The 22,185-nt window shown below is 46.6% G+C and overlaps 1 protein-coding gene across 1 annotated transcript in view; it reads right to left on the bottom strand.

The window, feature by feature from the left end:
* The window catches only part of LOC311119259 (general transcription factor 3C polypeptide 1-like), a 69,754-nt gene that overhangs the window by 33,879 nt on the left and 13,690 nt on the right, over positions 1-22,185 (bottom strand). The window contains exons 7-23 of the mRNA XM_084193980.1: positions 18,862-19,044; positions 18,606-18,721; positions 17,899-18,244; positions 15,529-15,719; positions 15,317-15,408; positions 14,454-14,607; positions 12,325-12,428; positions 11,898-12,049; positions 10,969-11,041; positions 10,167-10,639; positions 8,471-8,616; positions 7,839-7,936; positions 7,567-7,663; positions 1,217-1,394; positions 782-908; positions 557-689; positions 142-217 (exon numbers count right to left, since the gene is read on the bottom strand). Of these exons, the coding sequence (XP_084050106.1) occupies positions 142-217; positions 557-689; positions 782-908; positions 1,217-1,394; positions 7,567-7,663; positions 7,839-7,936; positions 8,471-8,616; positions 10,167-10,639; positions 10,969-11,041; positions 11,898-12,049; positions 12,325-12,428; positions 14,454-14,607; positions 15,317-15,408; positions 15,529-15,719; positions 17,899-18,244; positions 18,606-18,721; positions 18,862-19,044 (2,739 nt within the window). The remainder of the gene's footprint in view (positions 1-141; positions 218-556; positions 690-781; positions 909-1,216; positions 1,395-7,566; positions 7,664-7,838; positions 7,937-8,470; positions 8,617-10,166; positions 10,640-10,968; positions 11,042-11,897; positions 12,050-12,324; positions 12,429-14,453; positions 14,608-15,316; positions 15,409-15,528; positions 15,720-17,898; positions 18,245-18,605; positions 18,722-18,861; positions 19,045-22,185) is intronic.

The following is a 22,185-nucleotide window of genomic DNA, read 5'->3' as shown; positions in this document are numbered from 1 at the left end:
CCTCGATGCCTGTCTGCCGGCTTTATATAGCAAGCCACGGCCACGTGAATCAGTGTCTGTAGGCGCGATCCATTCACGTGATAAACTGACCGGTGAGTGTGTATATATGTAGAAACACAGACAGACAGGAGTGTAACTCACCTATATCCATGGCCAGATGTTTGCTCAGTAGACTCTTCAGTCTCACTGTGTTACTGGACTCATACTGTTTGTTGCTCTAGAACACACATTCAAATGACCACTTACAATTCTAGAGCACTAAAAGTCTTAATATTCCAGAGCACTAAAAGTCTTTCAATTCTAGAGCACTAAATGTGGAGATATTTCATATTTCTATAGACACAACATAATAATACCGGTCAGTCTATTTGTGCACACAGGTGTTTTAGTGTGTTTTAGTGTGTGTGTGTGTGTGTGTAGGTTTTAGTGTGTGTGTGTAGTGTGTGTGTTTTAGTGTGTGTTTTAGTATTAGTGTGTTTTAGTATTAGTGTGTGTGTGTTAGTATTAGTGTGTGTGTGTTAGTATTAGTGTGTGTGTGTTTTATTGTGTGTGTTACCCTCTTGGTTCTCATCAGATGACTGGTCCAGATCCAGTTGCGTTTGAGATGTCCGAAGAAGTCAGAGTCCAGACCTCCTGCTCCTTTACTATCACCTGGTATTACTGCTGCCTCACACACCTCCCTGCTGCCCCTACACACACACACACACACACACACACGTTAGACAGGTCACACACACAGGTTACAAACACAGGTTACACACTATCTCTTTTCCCCCTTTACTTGAGCATGTGTTCCAGGTGGCGGAACCTGTGGCGGTCTGTCTCCACGGGAACCCTGACTGGCTCCTCCTCCTCCTCCTGGGATTTGGAGGTGGAGCTTTTCTTCGGCCGCTCCTTCCTGATCACACCTGGGAGAGATAAAGGGAGCGAGAAAGAGAGAGACAGAGAGAGGGATGAGAGAGAGAAGGATATGGAGAGAGGGAGGGAGAGAGAGAGAGAGAGGGAGAGAGAGAGAAGAGAGAAAGAGAAAGAGAGAGAGAGAGAGAGAGAGAGAGAGGAGGGAGCGAGAGAGAAGAGAGAAGAGAGAAGAGAGAAGAGAGAGAGAAGAGAGAGAAGCATGTGCATGCAGGCAGATCGTCGATAGTGATAGTTTTTGCATGTCTTTGTGTGTGTTTTAGTGAGTGTGTGCGTGCACTTGTTTCTGTGTGTGGCCTACCTAGTGGTGTGTTGAGGCAGACACACAGCAGGTCAAACCAGTAGTTGTCTACGTCTGTCAGGGTGTTCAGTGTGTATCGGCGTCTCTCAAACACCCTCGTCTCCAAGACCAGGTTATAGTGAGGTTCACACGTCGTAGTGTCCACTATCATACAGTTACGCTTCACATACAGATACACCTAGAGAGAGACAGAGAAGAAGATTCTAAATAGAGATAGCTAATTAGCGCAACACCTTGTCAAAATCTATGAGTTAAAACATAGAATACATGAACAATACAGTCCTTCAGAAAGTATTCACACGCATTGACTTTTTCCACATTTTGTAGTGTTACAGCCTGATTTTAAAATGGATTAAATGTAGAATTTTTTTTGTCACTGGTATACACACACAATACTCCATAATCTCAAAGTGAAATGATGTTTTTCGAAATGTTTACTAATTACAAATGAAAAGCTGAAATGTCTTGAGTCAATAAGTATTGAACCCCTTTGTTATGGCAAGCCTAAATAAATTGGCTTAACAAGTCACATAATAAGTTGCATGGACTCTGTGTGAAATAATAGTGTTTAACATGATTTTTGAATGACTACCTCATCTCTGTACCCCACACATACAATTATCTTTAAGGTCACTCAGTCGAGCAGTGAATTTCAACCACAAAGACCAGGGAGGTTTTTCCAGTGCCTCCCAAAGTAGGGCACCTATTGGTAGATGGGTAATAAAAAAAGTAGACATTGAATATCCCTTTGAGCATGATGAAGTTATTAATTACACTTTGGATGGTGTATCAATACACCCAGTCACTACAAAGATACAGGCATCCTTCCTAACTCAGTTGCCAGAGAGGAAGGAAACCGCTCTGGGATCTCACCATGAGGCCAATGGTGACTTTAAAACAGTTACAGATTTTAAATCACAGATCGAACAATGAGCCAGATATTTCACCGGATGTATAACTGTGAAGCATCTGGTTGACGTTTCCATTCACTACCAAATATGGTGATGAGAGGAAAGCCAGTGGCCGGCAGTGGGAGAAGATGGAGAGAGATGGATTTTGGCCAACATTCTGCTAATTTTCTCATCGACAAAACACTTGATCTCCATACAGTTTTCTGTTCCTAAAAACTAAAATATGTAACAAACAGAGTGGACTTTACCCTTTGCCAAAGTTTCAAAAAATGGCGTTGTGCAAAGGCAAATTAAGTTTTGCACACGCGCACTTCACAGAGTAGGCGTTCCCTAATAGAAATATGCAAATAAATGCTAAAATGCGCCAATAGGATTTTACTAGCTCGTGCTTGGCTCTGCCCACCTCCTTGCTTGTTCTGCCCACTATTATTCATTTGCTACCATTGGAAATGAAAGGCTCTGGTCCATCTTGGGTTAGTTATAAAAATATTTGGTTTAATGGTTGTGATAGGAGAAAACTGATGGATCAACAACATTGTAGTTACTTCACAATACTAACCTAATTGACAGTGAAAAGGAGGGAGACTGCAGAATAAAAAATATTCCAAAACATGCATCCTGTTTGCAACAAGGCACTAAAGTAATACTGCATAAAATGTGGCAAAGCAATTAACACTTTGTATTCAGCACAAAAAGTTGTGTTTGGGGCAAATCCAATAACACATTACTGAGTACCACGCTCCATATTTTCAAGCATAGTGTTGGCTGCATCATGTTATGGGTATGCTTGTTATGGGTATGCTTGTAGTTTTTCAGGATAAAAAAGAAACGGAATGGAGCTAAGCACAGGGAAAATCCTAGAGGAAAAACTGGTTCAGTCTGCTTTCCACCAGACACTGGGAGATTAATTCACCTTTCATCAGGACAATAACCTAAAATAAGGCCAAATCTACACTGGAGTTGCTTACCAAGAAGACAGTGAATGTTCTGGAGTGTCCGAGTTACAGTTTTGACTTAAATGTGCTTGAAAATCTACCACAAGACCTGAAAATTGTTGTCTAGCAATGATCAACAATCAATTTGACAGAGCTTGAATTATTTTGAAAAGAATAATGGGCAAATGTTGCACAATCCAGGTGTGGAAAACTCTTAGAGACTCACCGCTGTAATCGCTGCCAAAGGTTGATTCTACAAAGTATTGACCCAGGGGTGTGAATCCCTATGTAAATTAGATATTTCTGTATTTCATTTTCAATAAATGTGCAAACATTTCTAAAAACATGTTTTCAATTTGTCATTATGGGGCATTGTGTGAGATGGGTCAGATTTTTTGTTGTTGATTTAATCCATTTTGAATTCAGGCTACCCTTGCAGGGATAATGGCACTTAACCTTATTCTATAAATGTTTTAATATGATGGGACAACACATTGGGAGGGATCTTAGACCATTCCTCCATTCAGAATCTTTCCAGGTCCTTGATATCCTTCGGTCTGCAGTTATGGAGTGCCCTCGTCAATCCAAAACACAGGTTTTCAAAATCGGGTTCAAGGCTAGAGACAGATATAGGCCATTGCAAAATGTTGATCTTACGATCAATTAATTTATTGTGGATTTTGATGTGTGCTTGGGGTCGTCTTGCTACCAACCAGGTTTTGGCTAAAATATCCTGGTTCTGCGTTAAGGTCAACGGCATCAAGTTCATGGCATTGACCTTAAAAAAAGGGCCCCAGGACCATTGGAAGCAAAACAGCCCCATAACGCCAAAGATCCACCACCATATTTAGATTTTTTTTAAGCACACAATATAAGCTTGGTATTTGTATTATTTATTTTATACAGTATTTCTGGCCAATCATTTAGGATGTGACTAAGAGACACTGAGTATACCAAACATTAGGAACACCTTCCTAATATTGAGCTGCATCCCCCCCAAACACAATTTATGTCTCAATTGTCTCCAGGCTTAAAAACCCTTTTTTAACCCGTCTCCTCCTCTTCATCTACACTAATTGAAGTGGATTTAACAAGTGACATCAACAATGGATCATAGCTTTCACCTGGATACACCTGGTCAGTCTGTCATGGGAAAAAGCAGGTGTCCTTAATGTTTTGTACACTCGGTGTATAACTGGGAGTAACTGGTCTATGTGTCAGCTGGTATATCTAACTGGGAGTAACTGGTCTATGTGTCAGCTGGTATATCTAACTGGTCTATGTGTCAGCTGGTATATTTAACTGGTAGTAACTGGTCTATGTGTCAGCTGGTGTATCTAACTGGTAGTAACTGGTCTATGTGTCAGCTGGTATATCTAACTGGTAGTAACTGGTCTATGTGTCAGCTGGTATATCTAACTGGGAGTAACTGGTCTATGTGTCAGCTGGTGTATCTAACTGGTAGTAACTGGTCTATGTGTCAGCTGGTATATCTAACTGGTAGTAACTGGTCTATGTGTCAGCTGGTGTACAAAACATTAGGAACACCTTCCTAATATAGAGTTGCACCCCCTATTTGCCCTCAGAACAGCCTGAACTCGTCGGGGCATGGACTCTACAAGGTGTGGAAAGCGTTCCACAGGGATGCTGGCCCATGTTGACTCCAATGACTCCTACAGGAAGGACAGGGGACTCACCTTCTTTAATAGGGGCGGCAGGTAGCTTAGTGGTTAAGAGCGTTGTGCCAGTAACCGAAAGGTCGCTGATTCTAATCCCCGAGCCGACTAGGTGAAAAATCTGTCGATGTGCCCTTGAGCAAGGCACTTAACCCTAATTGCTCCTGTAAGTCGCTCTGGATAAGAGCGTCTGCTAAATGACTAAAATGTAAAATGTAATAGATGTATTTATACTAGACTATACCTGGTCTTTGCCTTGGAACTTCACGGCCGGTCCAAGCTGCAGTAGACACAGTTATACTGGAGTAGTTACCTGGTCTTTAACCTCTTCAACACAGTTATCCTGGAGTAGTTACCTGGTCTTTAACCTCTTCAACACAGTTATCCTGGAGTAGTTACCTGGTCTTTAACCTCTTCAACACAGTTATCCTGGAGTAGTTACCTGGCCTTTAACCTCTTCAACACAGTTATCCTGGAGTAGTTACCTGGTCTTTAACCTCTTCAACACAGTTATCCTGGAGTAGTTACCTGGTCTTTAACCTCTTCAACACAGTTATCCTGGAGTAGTTACCTGGTCTTTAACCTCTTCAACACAGTTATCCTGGAGTAGCTACCTGGTCTTTAACCTCTTCAACACAGTTATACTGGAGTAGTTACCTGGTCTTTAACCTCTTCAACACAGTTATCCTGGAGTAGTTACCTGGTCTTTAACCTCTTCAACACAGTTATCCTGGAGTAGTTACCTGGTCTTTAACCTCTTCAACACAGTTATCCTGGAGTAGCTACCTGGTCTTTAACCTCTTCAACACAGTTATACTGGAGTAGTTACCTGGTCTTTAACCTCTTCAACACAGTTATCCTGGAGTAGTTACCTGGTCTTTAACCTCTTTAACACAGTTATCCTGGAGTAGTTACCTGGTCTTTAACCTCTTCAACACAGTTATCCTGGAGTAGCTACCTGGTCTTTAACCTCTTCAACACAGTTATACTGGAGTAGTTACCTGGTCTTCAACACAGTTATACTGGAGTAGCTACCTGGTCTTTAACCTCTTCAACACAGTTATCCTGGAGTAGTTACCTGGTCTTTATCCTGGAGTAGCTACCTGGTCTTTAACCTCTTCAACACAGTTATCCTGGAGTAGTTACCTGGTCTTTAACCTCTTCAACACAGTTATCCTGGAGTAGTTACCTGGTCTTTAACCTCTTCAACACAGTTATCCTGGAGTAGTTACCTGGTCTTTAACCTCTTCAACACAGTTATCCTGGAGTAGCTACCTGGTCTTTAACCTCTTCAACACAGTTATCCTGGAGTAGCTACCTGGTCTTCAACACAGTTATACTGGAGTAGTTACCTGGTCTTTAACCTCTTCAACACAGTTATCCTGGAGTAGTTACCTGGTCTTTAACCTCTTCAACACAGTTATCCTGGAGTAGTTACCTGGTCTTTAACCTCTTCAACACAGTTATCCTGGAGTAGTTACCTGGTCTTTAACCTCTTCAACACAGTTATCCTGGAGTAGCTACCTGGTCTTTAACCTCTTCAACACAGTTATCCTGGAGTAGCTACCTGGTCTTTAACATCTTCAACACAGTTATCCTGGAGTAGTTACCTGGTCTTTAACCTCTTCAACACAGTTATCCTGGAGTAGCTACCTGGTCTTTAACCTCTTCAACACAGTTATACTGGAGTAGCTACCTGGTCTTTAACCTCTTCAACACAGTTATACTGGAGTAGCTACCTGGTCTTCAACACAGTTATCCTGGAGTAGTTACCTGGTCTTTAACCTCTTCAACACAGTTATCCTGGAGTAGTTACCTGGTCTTTAACCTCTTCAACACAGTTATCCTGGAGTAGTTACCTGGTCTTTAACATCTTCAACACAGTTATACTGGCTACCTGGTCTTTAACCTCTTCAACGACGGGGCAACATTTAGATTTCATGAGTTGGCCTTAAAACAATAACTCGTAAATGTTGCACAGTTTTAGAAATGTCTGGAATTCACCTTTTTAGCTAAAGTAGTTCTGCATTGCTGAGGTCACTTTCAAGGACAGAGTACAAATACTATGAAAATATGAAATATTATGATTTTTTTTTCTCTATTCAACAAAAGTGGGGCAATAGGGCTTGAACTGACTGAAATGTTGTTGTTTTATGTAGTAACAATCAAATTAAAAACGACTTTAAGATTTCACCTTTCTTATAACTGTAAAAATAAATATGATCATACTTAGTGACAGTACAATATTAGCACTATTTCATAACTGACGAGAAATAATTGTCTAAACGTCCACTGAGCACAAGACACCATTCAAATGTGAGCAGACTTGTTACAACTTCAGCTTTAAGCACAAAGTCATTTTGTCCGTCTCTAAGAGAAAGGGGTCTTGTTTACGTTCTAGGTAATATTTTAGTATTTTTTTCGATGTTGTGAGCTCCAAGTCTGGCTGAGAATATCACGTGATGAAACCATTATGGTTGGACTCGCTAGACTGTCACCTTTCATTTGCCGTCACCCTTGGCTGGGCTCACCTGCACAGAGGAAGAGAAAATCTATTCTTTGTCTGGATAGGCCAGAAAATGTGATGACACACCCCATGCAAATCTGGCTTCTGAAACCTGACACTTCAAGTCAGCTCAGCTGAGAGAGTGGAAGCAGAGAGCAGACAGATGGTGCTTTCTGGCACTATAAGGCAACAGGACCCTACGGCATTCACACAGCGCTTTGTACACCTAAATGTCAGTCGGGAACCTGTCCAGAACCGCTCAAAGTTGTGCATATAGTGGACTTAACATCTTTAATTGATGTATTTGTACTAGAAGCTATACCTGGTCTTTGTCTTGGAACTTCTCCACCGGTCCAAACTGCAGCAGCCCCATGTAAATCAGACGCTGCATACTGTCATGGAAACTAAAGATGTACTTCCTGGTGACAGATATAAACAGGAAATACATCATCAACACTTCCTGTTATGGCTTCTTCTGATTGGACGATACAAAGAGGATCTTTACGTGACAGTTTGTAATTGGGCGACTGAAATAAACGAACAAATCATACACTTCACGCCTTTTTGTGGGTATTTAACAAGTTTGTGTGCTACCGTTTGTGCAGTAGTTGGGTCTTCATCCTAGAAGGCAGGAACCTGATGAGGTAGTGCTGCTTCACTGGGTCGTTCAGATACTCCTCCAAACCATCCACCTAACACACAGAGAGAGAGAGAGAAACACACACAGAGAGAGAGAGAGAGAGAGAGAGAGAGAGAGAGAGAGAGAGAGAGAGAGAGAGAGAGAGAGAGAGAGAACACACACAGAGAGAGAGAGAAACAGAGAGAGAGAGAGAAAAACAGAGAGAGAGAGAGAGAGAGAGAGAAACAGAGAGAGATAGAGAGAGAGAGAGAGAGAGAGAGAGAAACACACAGAGAGAGAGAGACACACAGAAACAGAGAGAGAGAGAAACACAGAGAGAGAGAGAAACACAGAGAGAGAGAGACAGAGAGAGAAACACAGAGAGAGAGAGAGAAACACAGAGAGAGAAACACAGAGAGAGAGAGAGAAACACAGAGAGAGAGACAGAGAGAAACAGAGAGAGAGAGACAGAGAGAGATTGAAAAACACAGAGAGAGAGAGAGAGAAACACACAGATTAAGTAAGAGGTCTCTCACTACTGTTTGAAAAATATTTGTGTGTGTGAGAGTGTGTGTGCGTAGTGTGCAGCCGGTGTGTGTGTGTGTACCTTGAAGGATATCTGTATAATCTGAACGTAGATAGAGAGAGGCAGACAGAGCACAACATCAGAGGTCAGGGCCCAGCCTGGACCAAAGTCTCTGTGGACCGGAGCAGGGGGGATATATCGCCTCCAAGACAACTCATCTACATAGACTAGAGGGAGGAGAGGAGGGGAGAGACGAGAGAGGGGGAGAGACGAGAGAGGGGGAGAGACGAGAGAGGGGGAGAGAGGGAGAGACGAGAGAGGGGGAGAGACGAGAGAGAGAGAAAGTAAGCACCCAGAAACCCCCACAGTACACTACACAGAGAAGGTTCAACTTTGGATTTGAGATCAAATGTTTTATATGAGGCGACAGTACAGAATATCTCCTTTTATTTTAGGCTATTTTCATACATATCTGTTTTACCGTTTACAAATTAAAGCACTTTAATGTATGCAGTCCCCCCATTTAAAGGTGCCATGGGGATTTGGACAAATTCACTTATTGCATTAAATTTAGTAAAAATATTTAGTTTCTGGTCCCATATTCCCAGCACGCAATGACGACATCAAGCTTGTGACTCTACAAACTTGTTGGATGCATTTGCTGCTTGTTTTGGTTGTGTTTTGGATCATGTTGGTAAATAATGAATGGTAAATAATGTACTGTGTCATTTTGGAGTCACTTTTATTGTAAATAAGAATAGAAAGTGTTTCTAAACACTTCTACATTAATGTGGATAATCCTGAATAAAAGCTCACGGCTCCAAAACATGCTAACCTCTTACTGTTCCCCAATAACAGGGGAGGTTAGCATGCTAACCCCTTACTGTTCCCCAATAACAGGGGAGGTTAGCATGCTAACCCCTTACTGTTCCCCAATAACAGGGGAGGTTAGCATGCTAACCCCTTACTGTTCCCCATAACAGGGGAGGTTAGCATGCTAACCCCTTACTGTTCCCCAATAACAGGGGAGGTTAGCATGCTAACCCCTTACTGTTCCCCAATAACAGGGGAGGTTAGCATGCTAACCCCTTACTGTTCCCCATAACAGGGGAGGTTAGCATGCTAACCCCTTACTGTTCCCCATAACAGGGGAGGTTAGCATGCTAACCCCTTACTGTTCCCCAATAACAGGGGAGGTTAGCATGCTAACCCCTTACTGTTCCCCAATAACAGGGGAGGTTAGCATGCTAACCCCTTACTGTTCCCCAATAACAGGGGAGGTTAGCATGCTAACCCCTTACTATTCCCCATAACAGTGGAGGTTAGCATGCTAACCCCTTACTGTTCCCCAATAACAGGGGAGGTTAGCATGCTAACCCCTTACTGTTTCCCAATAACAGGGGAGGTTAACATGCTAACCCCTTACTGTTCCCCAATAACAGGGGAGGTTAACATGCTAACCCCTTACTGTTCCCCAATAACAGGGAAGGTTAGCATGCTAACCCCTTACTGTTCCCCAATAACAGGGGAGGTTAACATGCTAACCCCTTACTGTTCCCCAATAACAGGGGAGGTTAGCATGCTAACCCCTTACTGTTCCCCAATAACAGGGGAGGTTAACATGCTAACCCCTTACTGTTCCCCAATAACAGGGAAGGTTAGCATGCTAACCCCTTACTGTTCCCCAATAACAGGGGAGGTTAACATGCTAACCCCTTACTGTTCCCCAATAACAGGGGAGGTTAGCATTTATTCACATATTTCTCAGGAAATGTACCTTTCATGTTAGGGTCGTGTCCGACATCCGTCAGATTGGTCACCTCCTGCCCTTCCTCGGCCAATGATGACATCACTTCCGGGTCAGAGGTCAGGCCTGGCTGGCCCTCTGTGGAGGCGGGGTCTCTTATTTCAGAATTGTCAACGGTTGGGTTCTGGGTGTCGGGGAGGTCCGAGTTTTGGGGATTTGGGGTGTCTGTGTTTTGGGGATTTGGGGTGTCTGTATTTTGGGGGCTTGGGGTGGTGAGGTCTGTGTGTTCAGAGCTAGAAGGACGGGCGTTGTCAGTGTGTGTAGTTTGGGGTTGTGAGGGGTTGTTGGCAGCGTTAACAGGGTTCCTGGGGGTGGGGGTGGTGGGGTAGGTAGTCTGGACACTAGGGTTGTCAGTGGGGAGGACGATAGAGCTGGAGGTGGTGTGGAAGTCCAGGGAAGCGGTGGTGGGGCTGTGTCTCAGGGGGTGTCCGTAGGTCAGATACCTAGGAGGACATTTGATCAATGATAAATACTGACTGCTTTGCTTTACCTTGGCCAGGTCGCAGTTGTAAATGAGAACTTGTTCTCAACTGGCTTACCTGGTTAAATAAAGGTAAAATAAATAAATATGATTTTAACAGGTGTTTCTCTGACTATTTTGTAACTGAACAGCCTTACGTTGCCCAATATACACTGTGTGGCATGAAATCCTATTTTTGCTAGAACAATAAATTCAATTCAATTAAAAAAGACTATTTATCCCACAAGGGAAAAACCTGTTGCTTGACTCTGCCACTTTTGGAGTTAGTTTAAGGGTAATGTTGGTACGTACCACAGGAAGGTGTGTGTCAGTCTCAGACGAGGCATCTTAGGCTGGAACCCCAACGTCTTGCTCAGACCTGGGACTGGAGAGAGAGAGAGAGAGAGAGAGGGGCTTCTCAGACCTGGGACTGGAGAGAGAGAGAGAGAGGGGCTTCTCAGACCTGGGACTGGAGAGAGAGAGAGAGAGGGGCTTCTCAGACCTGGGACTGGAGAGAGAGAGAGAGGCTTCTCAGACCTGGGACTGGAGAGAGAGAGAGAGGCTTCTCAGACCTGGGACTGGAGCGAGAGAGAGGCTTCTCAGACCTGGGACTGGAGAGAGAGAGAGAGAGGGGGGGGGGGGGGCTTCTCAGACCTGGGACTGGAGAGAGAGAGAGAGAGAGAGCGAGAGAGAGAGAGCGAGAGAGCGAGAGAGCTTCTCAGACCTGGGACTGGAGAGAGAGAGAGAGAGAGAGAGAGAGAGAGAGAGAGAGAGAGAGAGAGAGAGAGAGAGAGAGAGAGAGAGAGAGGCTTCTCAGACCTGGGACTGGAGAGAGAGAGAGAGGCTTCTCAGACCTGGGACTGGAGAGAGAGAGAGAGAGAGAGAGAGGGGCTTCTCAGACCTGGGACTGGAGAGATAGAGAGAGAGAGAGAGAGGATTCTCAGACCTGGGACTGGAGAGAGAGAGAGAATGAGAGAGAGAGAGAGAGCGGGGCTTCTCAGACCTGGGACTGGAGAGAGAGAGAGAGAGAGAGAGAGAGAGAGAGAGAGAGGGGCTTCTCAGACCTGGGACTGGATAGAGAGAGAGAGAGAGAGAGAGAGAGAGAGAGAGAGAGAGAGAGAGGCTTCTCAGACCTGGGACTGGAGAGAGAGAGAGAGAGAGGCTTCTCAGACCTGGGACTGGAGAGAACGAGAGAGAATGAGAGAGAGAGAGAGAGAGCATACAAATCACACACAAGTTACCTATTGAAGGTTTGAAGTTCCTCAGTTCTTTCTCTTTGTTCTGGACTCCCATCTTGTCTTCTGTTCTCATCCTCTGGAGTTTAGCAGGGCTCTCATTTCCCTCAGTCTTCCTCTCCCTCTCCTTAGCCTTCTCCTCCTCCTGAACTTCATTACTACTGGGGGAGAAAGAGAGAGAAGGAAAGAGAGAGAGAAGGAAAGAGAGAGAGAAGGAAAGAGAGAGAGAGAGCCCAGTTATAGAGGAGCCTTTACACACTCTTTATACGTGTGTGTGTGTGTGTGTGTCTATGTGTGTCTGTCTGTGTGTGTGTGTGTGTGTGTGTGTGTGTGTCTGTGTGTGTGTGTGTGTGTCTGTGTGTGTGTGTGTCTGTGTGTGTGTGTGTGTGTGTGTGTGTGTGTGTGTGTCTGTGTGTGTGTGTGTGTGTCTCACCGTGCTGCAGAGTAGGAGCTGGAGATACGGAAACGGACCTGTTCTATAGCTGACTTCACTATAGCATCACTAGGAGTCACAGAGGGATGGACTATAAACTCCACCTGGAGGGGAGGAGGAGGAGAGGAGAGGGGGAGGAGAGGAGACGGGGAGGAGAGGAGAGGAGAGGAGAGGAGAGGAGAGGAGAGGAGAGGAGAGGAGAGGAGAGGAGAGGAGAGGAGAGGAGAGGAGAGGAGAGGAGAGGAGGTCAAAAGTGAAACTGTTAGAGAAACTAAGTTGAATATACAGTTGAAGTCGGAAGTTTACATACACACAAATGTCTTGTTAAACTATAGTTTTGGCAAGTCGGTTAGGACATCTACTTTGTGCATGATACAAGTAATTTTTCCAACAATTGTTTACAGACAGATTATTTCACTGTATCACAATTCCAGTGGGTCAGAAGTTTACATACACTACGTAGGGTCCCCTGTAGCTCAGTTGGTAGAGCATGGCGCTTGCAACGGCAGGGTTGTGGGTTCGTTTCCCACGGGGGGCCAGTATGAAAATGTATGCACTCACTAACTGTAAGTCGCTCTGGATAAGAGCGTCTGCTAAATGACTAAAATGTAAATGTAAAATGTTGACTGTGCCTTTAAACAGCTTGGAAAATTCCAGAAAATTATGTCATGGCTTTAGAAGCTTCTGATAGGCTAATTGACATCATTTGAGTCAATTGGAGGAGTACCTGTGGATGTATTTCAAGGCCTACCTTCAAACTCAGTTCCTCTTTGCTTGACATCATGGGAAAATCAAAAGAAATCAGCCAAGACCTCAGAAAAAACATTGTAGACCTCCACAAGTCTGGTTCATCCTTGGGAGCAATTTCCAAACGCCTGAAGGTACCTCGTTCATCTGTACAAACAATAGTACGCAAGTATAAACACCATGGGACCACGCAGCCATCATACCGCTCAGGAAGGAGACGCGTTCTGTCTCCTAGAGATTATCGTACTTTGGTGCGAAAAGTGCAAATCAATCCCAGAACAACAGCAAAGGACCTTGTGAAGATGCTGGAGGAAACAGGTACAAAAGTATCTATATCCACAGTAAAACAAGTCCTATATCGACATAACCTGAAAGGCCGCTCAGCAAGGAAGAAGCCACTGCTCCAAAACCGCCATAAAAAAGCCACACTACGGTTTGCAACTGCACATGGGGACAAAGATCGTACTTTTTGGAGAACTGTCCTCTGGTCTGATGAAACAAAAATAGAACTGTAAATGGGTCTTCCAAATGGACAATGACCCCAAGCATACTTCTAAAGTTGTGGCAAAATGGCTTAAGGACAACAAAGTCAAGGTATTGGGGTGGCCATCACAAAGCCCTGACCTCAATCCTATAGAAAATGTGTGGGCAGAACTGAAAAAGCGTGTGCGAGCAAGGAGGCCTACAAACCTGACTCAGTTACACCAGCTCTGTCAGGAGGAATGGGCCAGAATTCACCCAACTTATTGTGGGAAGCTTGTGGAAGGCTACCCGAAACATTTGACCCAAGTTAAACAATTTAAAGTCAATGCTACCAAATACTCATTGAGTGTATGTAAACTTCTGACCCACTGGGAATGTGATGAAAGAAATAAAAGCTGAAATAAATCATTCTCTCTAATATTATTCTGACATTTCACATTCCTAAAATAAAGTGGTGATCCTAACTGACCTAAAACAGGGAATTTTTACTAGGATTAAATGTCAGGAGTTGTGAAAAACTGAGTTTAAATGTATTTGGCTAAGGTGTATGTAAACTTCCGACTTCAACTGTATAATCTATGGTGTGTGTCCCTTCTTGCTGACTCCGTCCTGTATAACAGTGGTTCTGAACAGTGTGTGTGTCCAGTGTGTGTACCTTCTTGCTGACTCCGTCCTGTATAACAGTGGTTCTGAACAGTGTGTGTGTCCAGTGTGTGTACCTTCTTGCTGACTCCGTCCTGTATAACAGTGGTTCTGAACAGTGTGTGTGTCCAGTGGTTCTGAACAGTGTGTGTGTCCAGTGTGTGTACCTTCTTGCTAACTCCATCCTGTATAACAGTGGTTCTGAACAGTGTGTGTGTCCAGTGGTTCTGAACAGTGTGTGTGTCCAGTGTGTGTACCTTCTTGCTAACTCCATCCTGTATAACAGTGGTTCTGAACAGTTTGAGCATTCCCTCTTTAGACAGAGATCTGATGAGACGCAGGATAGACTTCTTACAACACTTAGTGTTGACACCATCTAACTTCTCCTCATCCTGGACCAACCTCTGGAGTCTGGAGGGAGAGAGGGAGGGAGGGAGAGAAAGGGAGGGGGGGCGAGAGAGGGAGGCAGAGGGAGAGAGGGGGGGGGGGTACAGAGAGAGAGGGGGGGGACAGAGAGAGGGGGGACAGATAGAGAGGGGGGACAGAGAGAGAGGGGGGACAGAGAGGGGGGGGGACAGAGAGAGAGAGAGGGGCGAGAGGGAGGGACAGAGAGAGGGGGGCGAGAGGGAGGGACAGAGAGAGGGGGGCGAGAGAGAGGGACAGAGAGAGAGAGAGGAGGGCGAGAGAGAGGAGGGCGAGAGAGAGGGGGGCGAGAGAGAGGGGGGCGAGAGAGAGGGGGGCGAGAGAGAGGGGGGAGAGAGAGAGGGGGGAGAGAGAGGGGGGAGAGAGAGAGGGGGGGAGGAAGAGGGAGAGGGGGGAGAGAGAGGGGGGGAGAGGGAGAGAGGGGGGAAGAGGGAGGAAGAGGGGGGCGAGAGAGGGACAGAGAGAGAGAGGAGGGCGAGAGATAGGGGGAGAGAGAGGGGGGAAGAGGGAGAGAGGGGGGAAGAGGGAGAGGGGGGGAGAGAGAGGGGAGGGGGGGGAGAGAGAGAGGGGGGAAGAGGGAGGAAGAGGGAGAGCGAGGAGGGAGAGAAGGACAATAGAATCAGATTGAGAATTATTTTAAACTACAAATCCCAGTGATAGTGTAGCAGGAAGTGAGACAGGAAGTGATGTAACTGACGTGAAGAGGCCCTCGATGATCTTGAGGCTCCGGACAGCTTCCACAATCATGTTCTTCCTTTTCAGCAGGCGGTACGTCTGGCGGGTACACTCCTGACCAAACAGAGACCAGGGGGGGGAGAGAGAGAGAGAGAGAGATTCAGACATGGAATTCATGTACTAGATCTGCAGAGATCTTACATAATCATTTTTGTTTGAGACACACAGCCACACCTTTTGACTGGGGATCTCCTCGATGACCGTGACGCTGTCCTCTGGTTGGCTGTTGCCTACTAACATACTCTCCGTCTGGTCCAATGAAACGTCAGGACTGAATTTTGACTCCTGCCCCTCACCAGTGCTGAGCCGAGATTCCAGCTCTAGCTCTTGATTGGCTCCATCTTTGGTAGGGGGCGTGGTCTCACCTGAGAGGCAAGTGAACCAAGGTAAAACAGGGGGCATATTCAGGGTCTTGAAACGCTCAACGTTGCAGATAGAAATAGAATGAATAGAGCTGACACGATTCCCTTTTCTACCTGACAGCCAATCATATCTGTGCTACAACAAACATTTCAGTCTGAATGTTCTGAACAGGTTCAGTGCATTGGGAAAGTATTCAGACCCCTTCTCTTTCTCCACATTCTGTTACGTTACAGCCTTATTCTAAAATGGATTAAATAAATACAAATCCTCAATCTAAACACAACACCCCATAATGACAAAGCGAAAACAGGTTTTTATTTACATATATATATATATATTCAGACATTTGCTATGAGACTCGAAAATTGAGCTCAGGTGCATCCTGTTTCCATTGATCATCCTTGAAAGGTTTCTACAAGTTGATTAGTGTCCACCTGTGGTAGATTCAATTGATTGGACATGATTTGGAAAGGCAAAGACCTTTCTATATAAGGTCCTACAGTTGACAGTGCAAGTCAGAGCAAAAACCAAGCCATGACGTCTAAGGAATAGTCCGTAGAGCTCAGAGACAGGATTGTGTCGTGGCACAGATCTGGGGAAGGGTACCAAAACATGTCTGCAGCATTGAAGGTCCCCAAGAAGGTCTCCATCATTCTTAAATGCAACAAATTTGGAACCACCAAGACTCTTTCTAGAGCTGGCCGCCCGGCCAAACTGAGCAATCGGGGGAGAAGGGCCTTGGTCAGGCAGGTGACCAAGAACCCGATGGTCAGAGCTCCAGAGTTCCTCTGTGGAGATGGGAGAACCTTCCAGAAGGACAACCATCTCTGCAGCACTCCACCAATCAGGCCTTTATGGTAGAGTGGCCAGACGGAAGCCACTCTTCAGTAAAAGGCACATGACAGCCCGCTTGGAGTTTACCAAAAGGCACCTAAAGGACTATCAGACCATGAGAAACAAGATTCTCTGGCCTGATGAAACCAAGATTGAACTCTTTGGCCTGAATGCCAAGCATCACCTCTGGAGGAAACCTGGCACCATCCCTACGGTGAAGCATGGTGGTGGCAGCATCATGATGTGGGGATGTCTTTCAGCGGCAGGGACTGGGAGACTAGTCAGGATCGAGGGAAAGATGAACGGAGCAAAGTACAGAGAGATCATTGATGAAAACCTGCTCCAGAGCGCTCAGGACCCAGACTGGGGCAAAGGTTCACCTTCCAACAGGACAACGACCCTAAGCACACAGCCAAGACAACGCAGGAGTGGCTTCGGTACAAGTCTCTGAATGTCCTTGAGTGGCCCAGCCAGAGCCCGGACTTGAACCCGATCAAACATCTCTGGAGAGAACTGAAAATAGCTGTGCAGCGACGCTCCCCATCTAACCTGACAGAGCTTGAGAGGATCTGCAGAGAAGAATGGGAGAAACTCCCCAAATACAGATGTGCCAAGCTTGTAGCGTCATACCCAAGAAGACTCGAGGCTGTAATCGCTGCCAAAGGTGCTTCAACAAAGTACTGAGTAAAGGGTCTGAATACGTATGTAAATGTGATATTTAATTTTTTTAAATCTAAAAACCTGTTTTGGATTTGTCATTATGGGGTATTGTGTGTAGATTGATGAAAAAACAAACAATTTAATCCATTTTAGAATAAGGCTGTAACGTAACAAAATGTGGAAAAAGTCAAGGGGTCTGAATACTTTCCGAATGCACTGTAAATGGAGGTTAAATCTTAAGTGCGCATTAGTTAAGAGTGTACCCTTACAGGATGCCAGGGAATTGGGTGTTAGGGTGTAGGTTGCATATTTAGTATGCATACTCACTGTTCACGGGTGTAGAGTGAGTAGGTACCAGGAAGTAGAGTTAGGTCAGTATTTAGGGTGTAGGGTACTCACTGTTGACGGGTGTAGAGTGAGTAGGTACCAGGAAGTAGAGTTAGGTCAGTATTTAGGGTGTAGGGTACTCACTGCTGACGGGTGTAGAGTGAGTTGGTACCAGGAAGTAGAGTTAGGTCAGTATTTAGGGTGTAGGGCACTCACTGCTGACGGGTGTAGAGTGAGTAGGTACCAGGAAGTAGAGTTAGGTCAGTATTTAGGGTGTAGGGTACTCACTGCTGACGGGTGTAGAGTGAGTAGGTACCAGGAAGTAGAGTTAGGTCAGTATTTAGGGTGTAGGGTACTCACTGTTGACGGGTGTAGAGTGAGTAGGTACCAGGAAGTTGAGTTTCTCGCCCACTTTTTCCTTCTTCTTTTTCTTCTTTGCTCCCTTCTTCCCTTTCCTCTTGACTTCCCAGTCTCCCTCTTCCTCACCCCTCTCTCCATCCTTCTCTTCCTCAGTGTTTCCCAGAGGTTCCAGAAGCCATGGTGTTTTTGGGGTGGTCTGTGCTGGGGTTTTGGGGCCCCCTACAGTGCGAAGCTTGTCTGATCGGTTCTGCTCTTTGACTAGATGTTGAAGCAGGTCACACTGGTCTACATGCAGATGGCTGACGTACTTGGTGGTCCTCTGACGACCCTCGTCTTCCATGAAACCCTGAGGGACGGACGGACACAAGGATAACACACACACACACACACACAAGAATAACACACACACACACACACAAGGATAACACACACACACACACACACACACACAAGGATAACACACAACACACACACACACACAAGGATAACACACACACACACACACACACACACACTTGTCTATTTCATAAAGAAATATGGGAAAACATCATTTCCAAGGCAAACAGACACCGCTCAATAAGCTTTGCCATGACAACAAGAGAAAAGTGATAGATCAATGATGACTATGATAAACCAATGGTGACGTCACAGTAGATGACATAGTCCTGTATATATATATTTATTTGACGTGTATAAACGCTCTTTACCCTGATCATGTCCGTCCTCTCCAGCACACGGCAGATCATGCGAGACTCCAGCTTGCCGATGCACATCCTCGCACGCATTGCACTCTGGGAGATGCCCTTGGTCCCACTGGACACGACTAGATCAGCCAATCACAAGGCAGAGAGTAAGACATTCGACCAATCAGAAATGGAACCGTTTCCTGCCTAAAAATGGAAAAAGAGATCAATTTCTACACCAATATTTTGGCCAATAAGAACAGAGCAAACCAGAACGTACAGATCCCATAGGCCTGTGAGAGGAGGTCTCTCTCCATGACCCGCCCCTCTGTGGGGACGGACTTCCTGTTTGCTCCTCCCCCATCTTCATCGTCGTTATCATCATCATCATCCTCAGCCTCGACTACCTCCTTCCTAACGTAGGGTTTGATGAGCTTCAGACAGCGAGCCACCACCTTGGTCCCTAGAGGAGAGGAGACGACAGGAGAGGAGACAGGGGGTTAGGGAACAGGGCTTCAGACAGCGAGCCACCACCTTGGTCCCTAGAGGAGAGGAGACGACAGGAGAGGAGACAGGGGGTTAGGGAACAGGGCTTCAGACAGCGAGCCACCACCTTGGTCCCTAGAGGAGAGGAGGAGAGGAGACGACAGGAGAGGAGACAGGGGGTTAGGGAACAGGGCTTCAGACAGCGAGCCACCACCTTGGTCCCTAGAGGAGAGGAGGAGAGGAGACGACAGGAGAGGAGACAGGGGGTTAGGGAACAGGGCTTCAGACAGCGAGCCACCACCTTGGTCCCTGGAGGAGAGGAGGAGAGGAGACGACAGGAGAGGAGACAGGGGGTTAGGGAACAGGGCTTCAGACAGCGAGCCACCACCTTGGTCCCTAGAGGAGAGGAGGAGAGGAGACGACAGGAGAGGAGACAGGGGGTTAGGGAACAGGGCTTCAGACAGCGAGCCACCACCTTGGTCCCTAGAGGAGAGGAGGAGAGGAGACGACAGGAGAGGAGACAGGGGGTTAGGGAACAGGGCTTCAGACAGCGAGCCACCACCTTGGTCCCTAGAGGAGAGGAGGAGAGGAGACGACAGGAGAGGAGACAGGGGGTTAGGGAACAGGGCTTCAGACAGCGAGCCACCACCTTGGTCCCTAGAGGAGAGGAGACGACAGGAGAGGAGACAGGGGGTTAGGGAACAGGGCTTCAGACAGCGAGCCACCACCTTGGTCCCTAGAGGAGAGGAGGAGAGGAGACGACAGGAGAGGAGACAGGGGGTTAGGGAACAGGGCTTCAGACAGCGAGCCACCACCTTGGTCCCTAGAGGAGAGGAGACGACAGGAGAGGAGACAGGGGGTTAGGGAACAGGGCTTCAGACAGCGAGCCACCACCTTGGTCCCTAGAGGAGAGGAGGAGAGGAGACGACAGGAGAGGAGACAGGGGGTTAGGGAACAGGGCTTCAGACAGCGAGCCACCACCTTGGTCCCTAGAGGAGAGGAGGAGAGGAGACGACAGGAGAGGAGACAGGGGGTTAGGGAACAGGGCTTCAGACAGCGAGCCACCACCTTGGTCCCTGGAGGAGAGGAGGAGAGGAGACGACAGGAGAGGAGACAGGGGGTTAGGGAACAGGGCTTCAGACAGCGAGCCACCACCTTGGTCCCTAGAGGAGAGGAGACGACAGGAGAGGAGACAGGGGGTTAGGGAACAGGGCTTCAGACAGCGAGCCACCACCTTGGTCCCTAGAGGAGAGGAGGAGAGGAGACGACAGGAGAGGAGACAGGGGGTTAGGGAACAGGGCTTCAGACAGCGAGCCACCACCTTGGTCCCTAGAGGAGAGGAGGAGAGGAGAGGAGACAGGGGGTTAGGGAACAGGGCTTCAGACAGCGAGCCACCACCTTGGTCCCTAGAGGAGAGGAGGAGAGGAGACGACAGGAGAGGAGACAGGGGGTTAGGGAACAGGGCTTCAGACAGCGAGCCACCACCTTGGTCCCTAGAGGAGAGGAGGAGAGGAGACGACAGGAGAGGAGACAGGGGGTTAGGGAACAGGGCTTCAGACAGCGAGCCACCACCTTGGTCCCTAGAGGAGAGGAGACGACAGGAGAGGAGACAGGGGGTTAGGGAACAGGGCTTCAGACAGCGAGCCACCACCTTGGTCCCTAGAGGAGAGGAGACGACAGGAGAGGAGACAGGGGGTTAGGGAACACGGCGGACTCAACTATCAATAGAGGAAAGGAGACGGGTAGGGAGAAAGGAAACAGGGTTTCAGACAGAACAGACAAGGAGACGGGTAGGGAGTAAGGAAACAAGGTTTCAGACAGAACAGACAAGGAGACAGGTAGGGAGAAAGGAAACAGGGATTCAGACAGAACAGACAAGGAGACAGGTAGGGAGAAAGGAAACAGGGTTTCAGACAGAACAGACAAGGAGACAGGTAGGGAGAAAGGAAACAGGGTTTCAGACAGAACAGACAAGGAGGCGGGTAGGGAGAAAGGAAACAGGGTTTCAGACAGAACAGACAAGGAGACAGGTAGGGAGAAAGGAAACAGGGTTTCAGACAGAACAGACAAGGAGACGGGTAGGGAGAAAGGAAACAGGGTTTCAGACAGAACAGACAAGGAGACCGGTAGGGAGAAAGGAAACAGGGTTTCAGACAGAACAGACAAGGAGACGGGTAGGGAGTAAGGAAACAGGGTTTCAGACAGAACAGACAAGGAGACAGGTAGGGAATAAGTTATATATTTTTTACTTAACACTTATTTTTTCTTAAAACGTCATTGTTGGTTAAGGGCTTGTAATTAACCATTTCACTGTAAGGTCTACACCTGTTGTATTCGGCGCATGTGGCAAACTAAATTTGATTTGAAGTGCAGAGATGACATGTATTTTTCCCCCCTCATCAATCTACACACCAGACCTCAAAATGACAAAGCAAAAACAGGTTTTTAGAAATTTGTGCAAATGTATAAAAAAAATAAAAAAAATATCACATTTACATAAGTATTCAGACCCTTAACTCAATACTTTGTTGAAGCACCTTTGGCAGCGATTACAGCCTCGAGTCTTCTTGGGTATGACACTACAAGCTTGGCACACCTGTATTTGGGGAGTTCCTCCCATTCTTCTCTGCAGATCCTCTCAAGCTCTGTCAGGTTAGATGGGGAGCGTCACTGCACAGCTATTTTCAGGTCTCTCCAGAGATGTTTGATCGGGTTCAAGTCCGGGCTCTGGCTGGGCCACTCAAGGACATTCAGAGACTTGTCCCGAAGTCACTCCTGCGTTGTCTTGGCTGAGTGCTTAGGGATGTTGTCCTGTTGGAAGGTGAACCTTCGCCCCAGCCTGAGGTCCTGAGCACTCTGGAGCAGGTTTTCATCAAGGATCTCTCTGTACTTTGCTCCGTTCATCTTTCCCTCGATCCGGACTAGTCTCCCAGTCCCCGCCGCTGAAAGACATCCGCACAGCATGATGCTGCCACCCCCATGCTTCACCGTAGGGAGGGTGCCAGGTTTCCTCCAGACGTGACGCTTGGCATTCAGGCCAAAGAGTTCAATCTTGGTTTCATCAGGCCAGAGAATGTTGTTTCTCATGGTCTGACAGTCTTTAGGTGCCTTTTGGTAA

Source organism: Coregonus lavaretus (assembly GCF_964263955.1).
Source record: "Coregonus lavaretus genome assembly, contig: HAP1_SCAFFOLD_429, whole genome shotgun sequence".
NCBI classification, from domain to species: domain Eukaryota; kingdom Metazoa; phylum Chordata; class Actinopteri; order Salmoniformes; family Salmonidae; genus Coregonus; species Coregonus lavaretus.
Note: the sequence above shows the minus strand (reverse complement) of the source record. Positions and strands in the feature narration are given on the sequence as shown.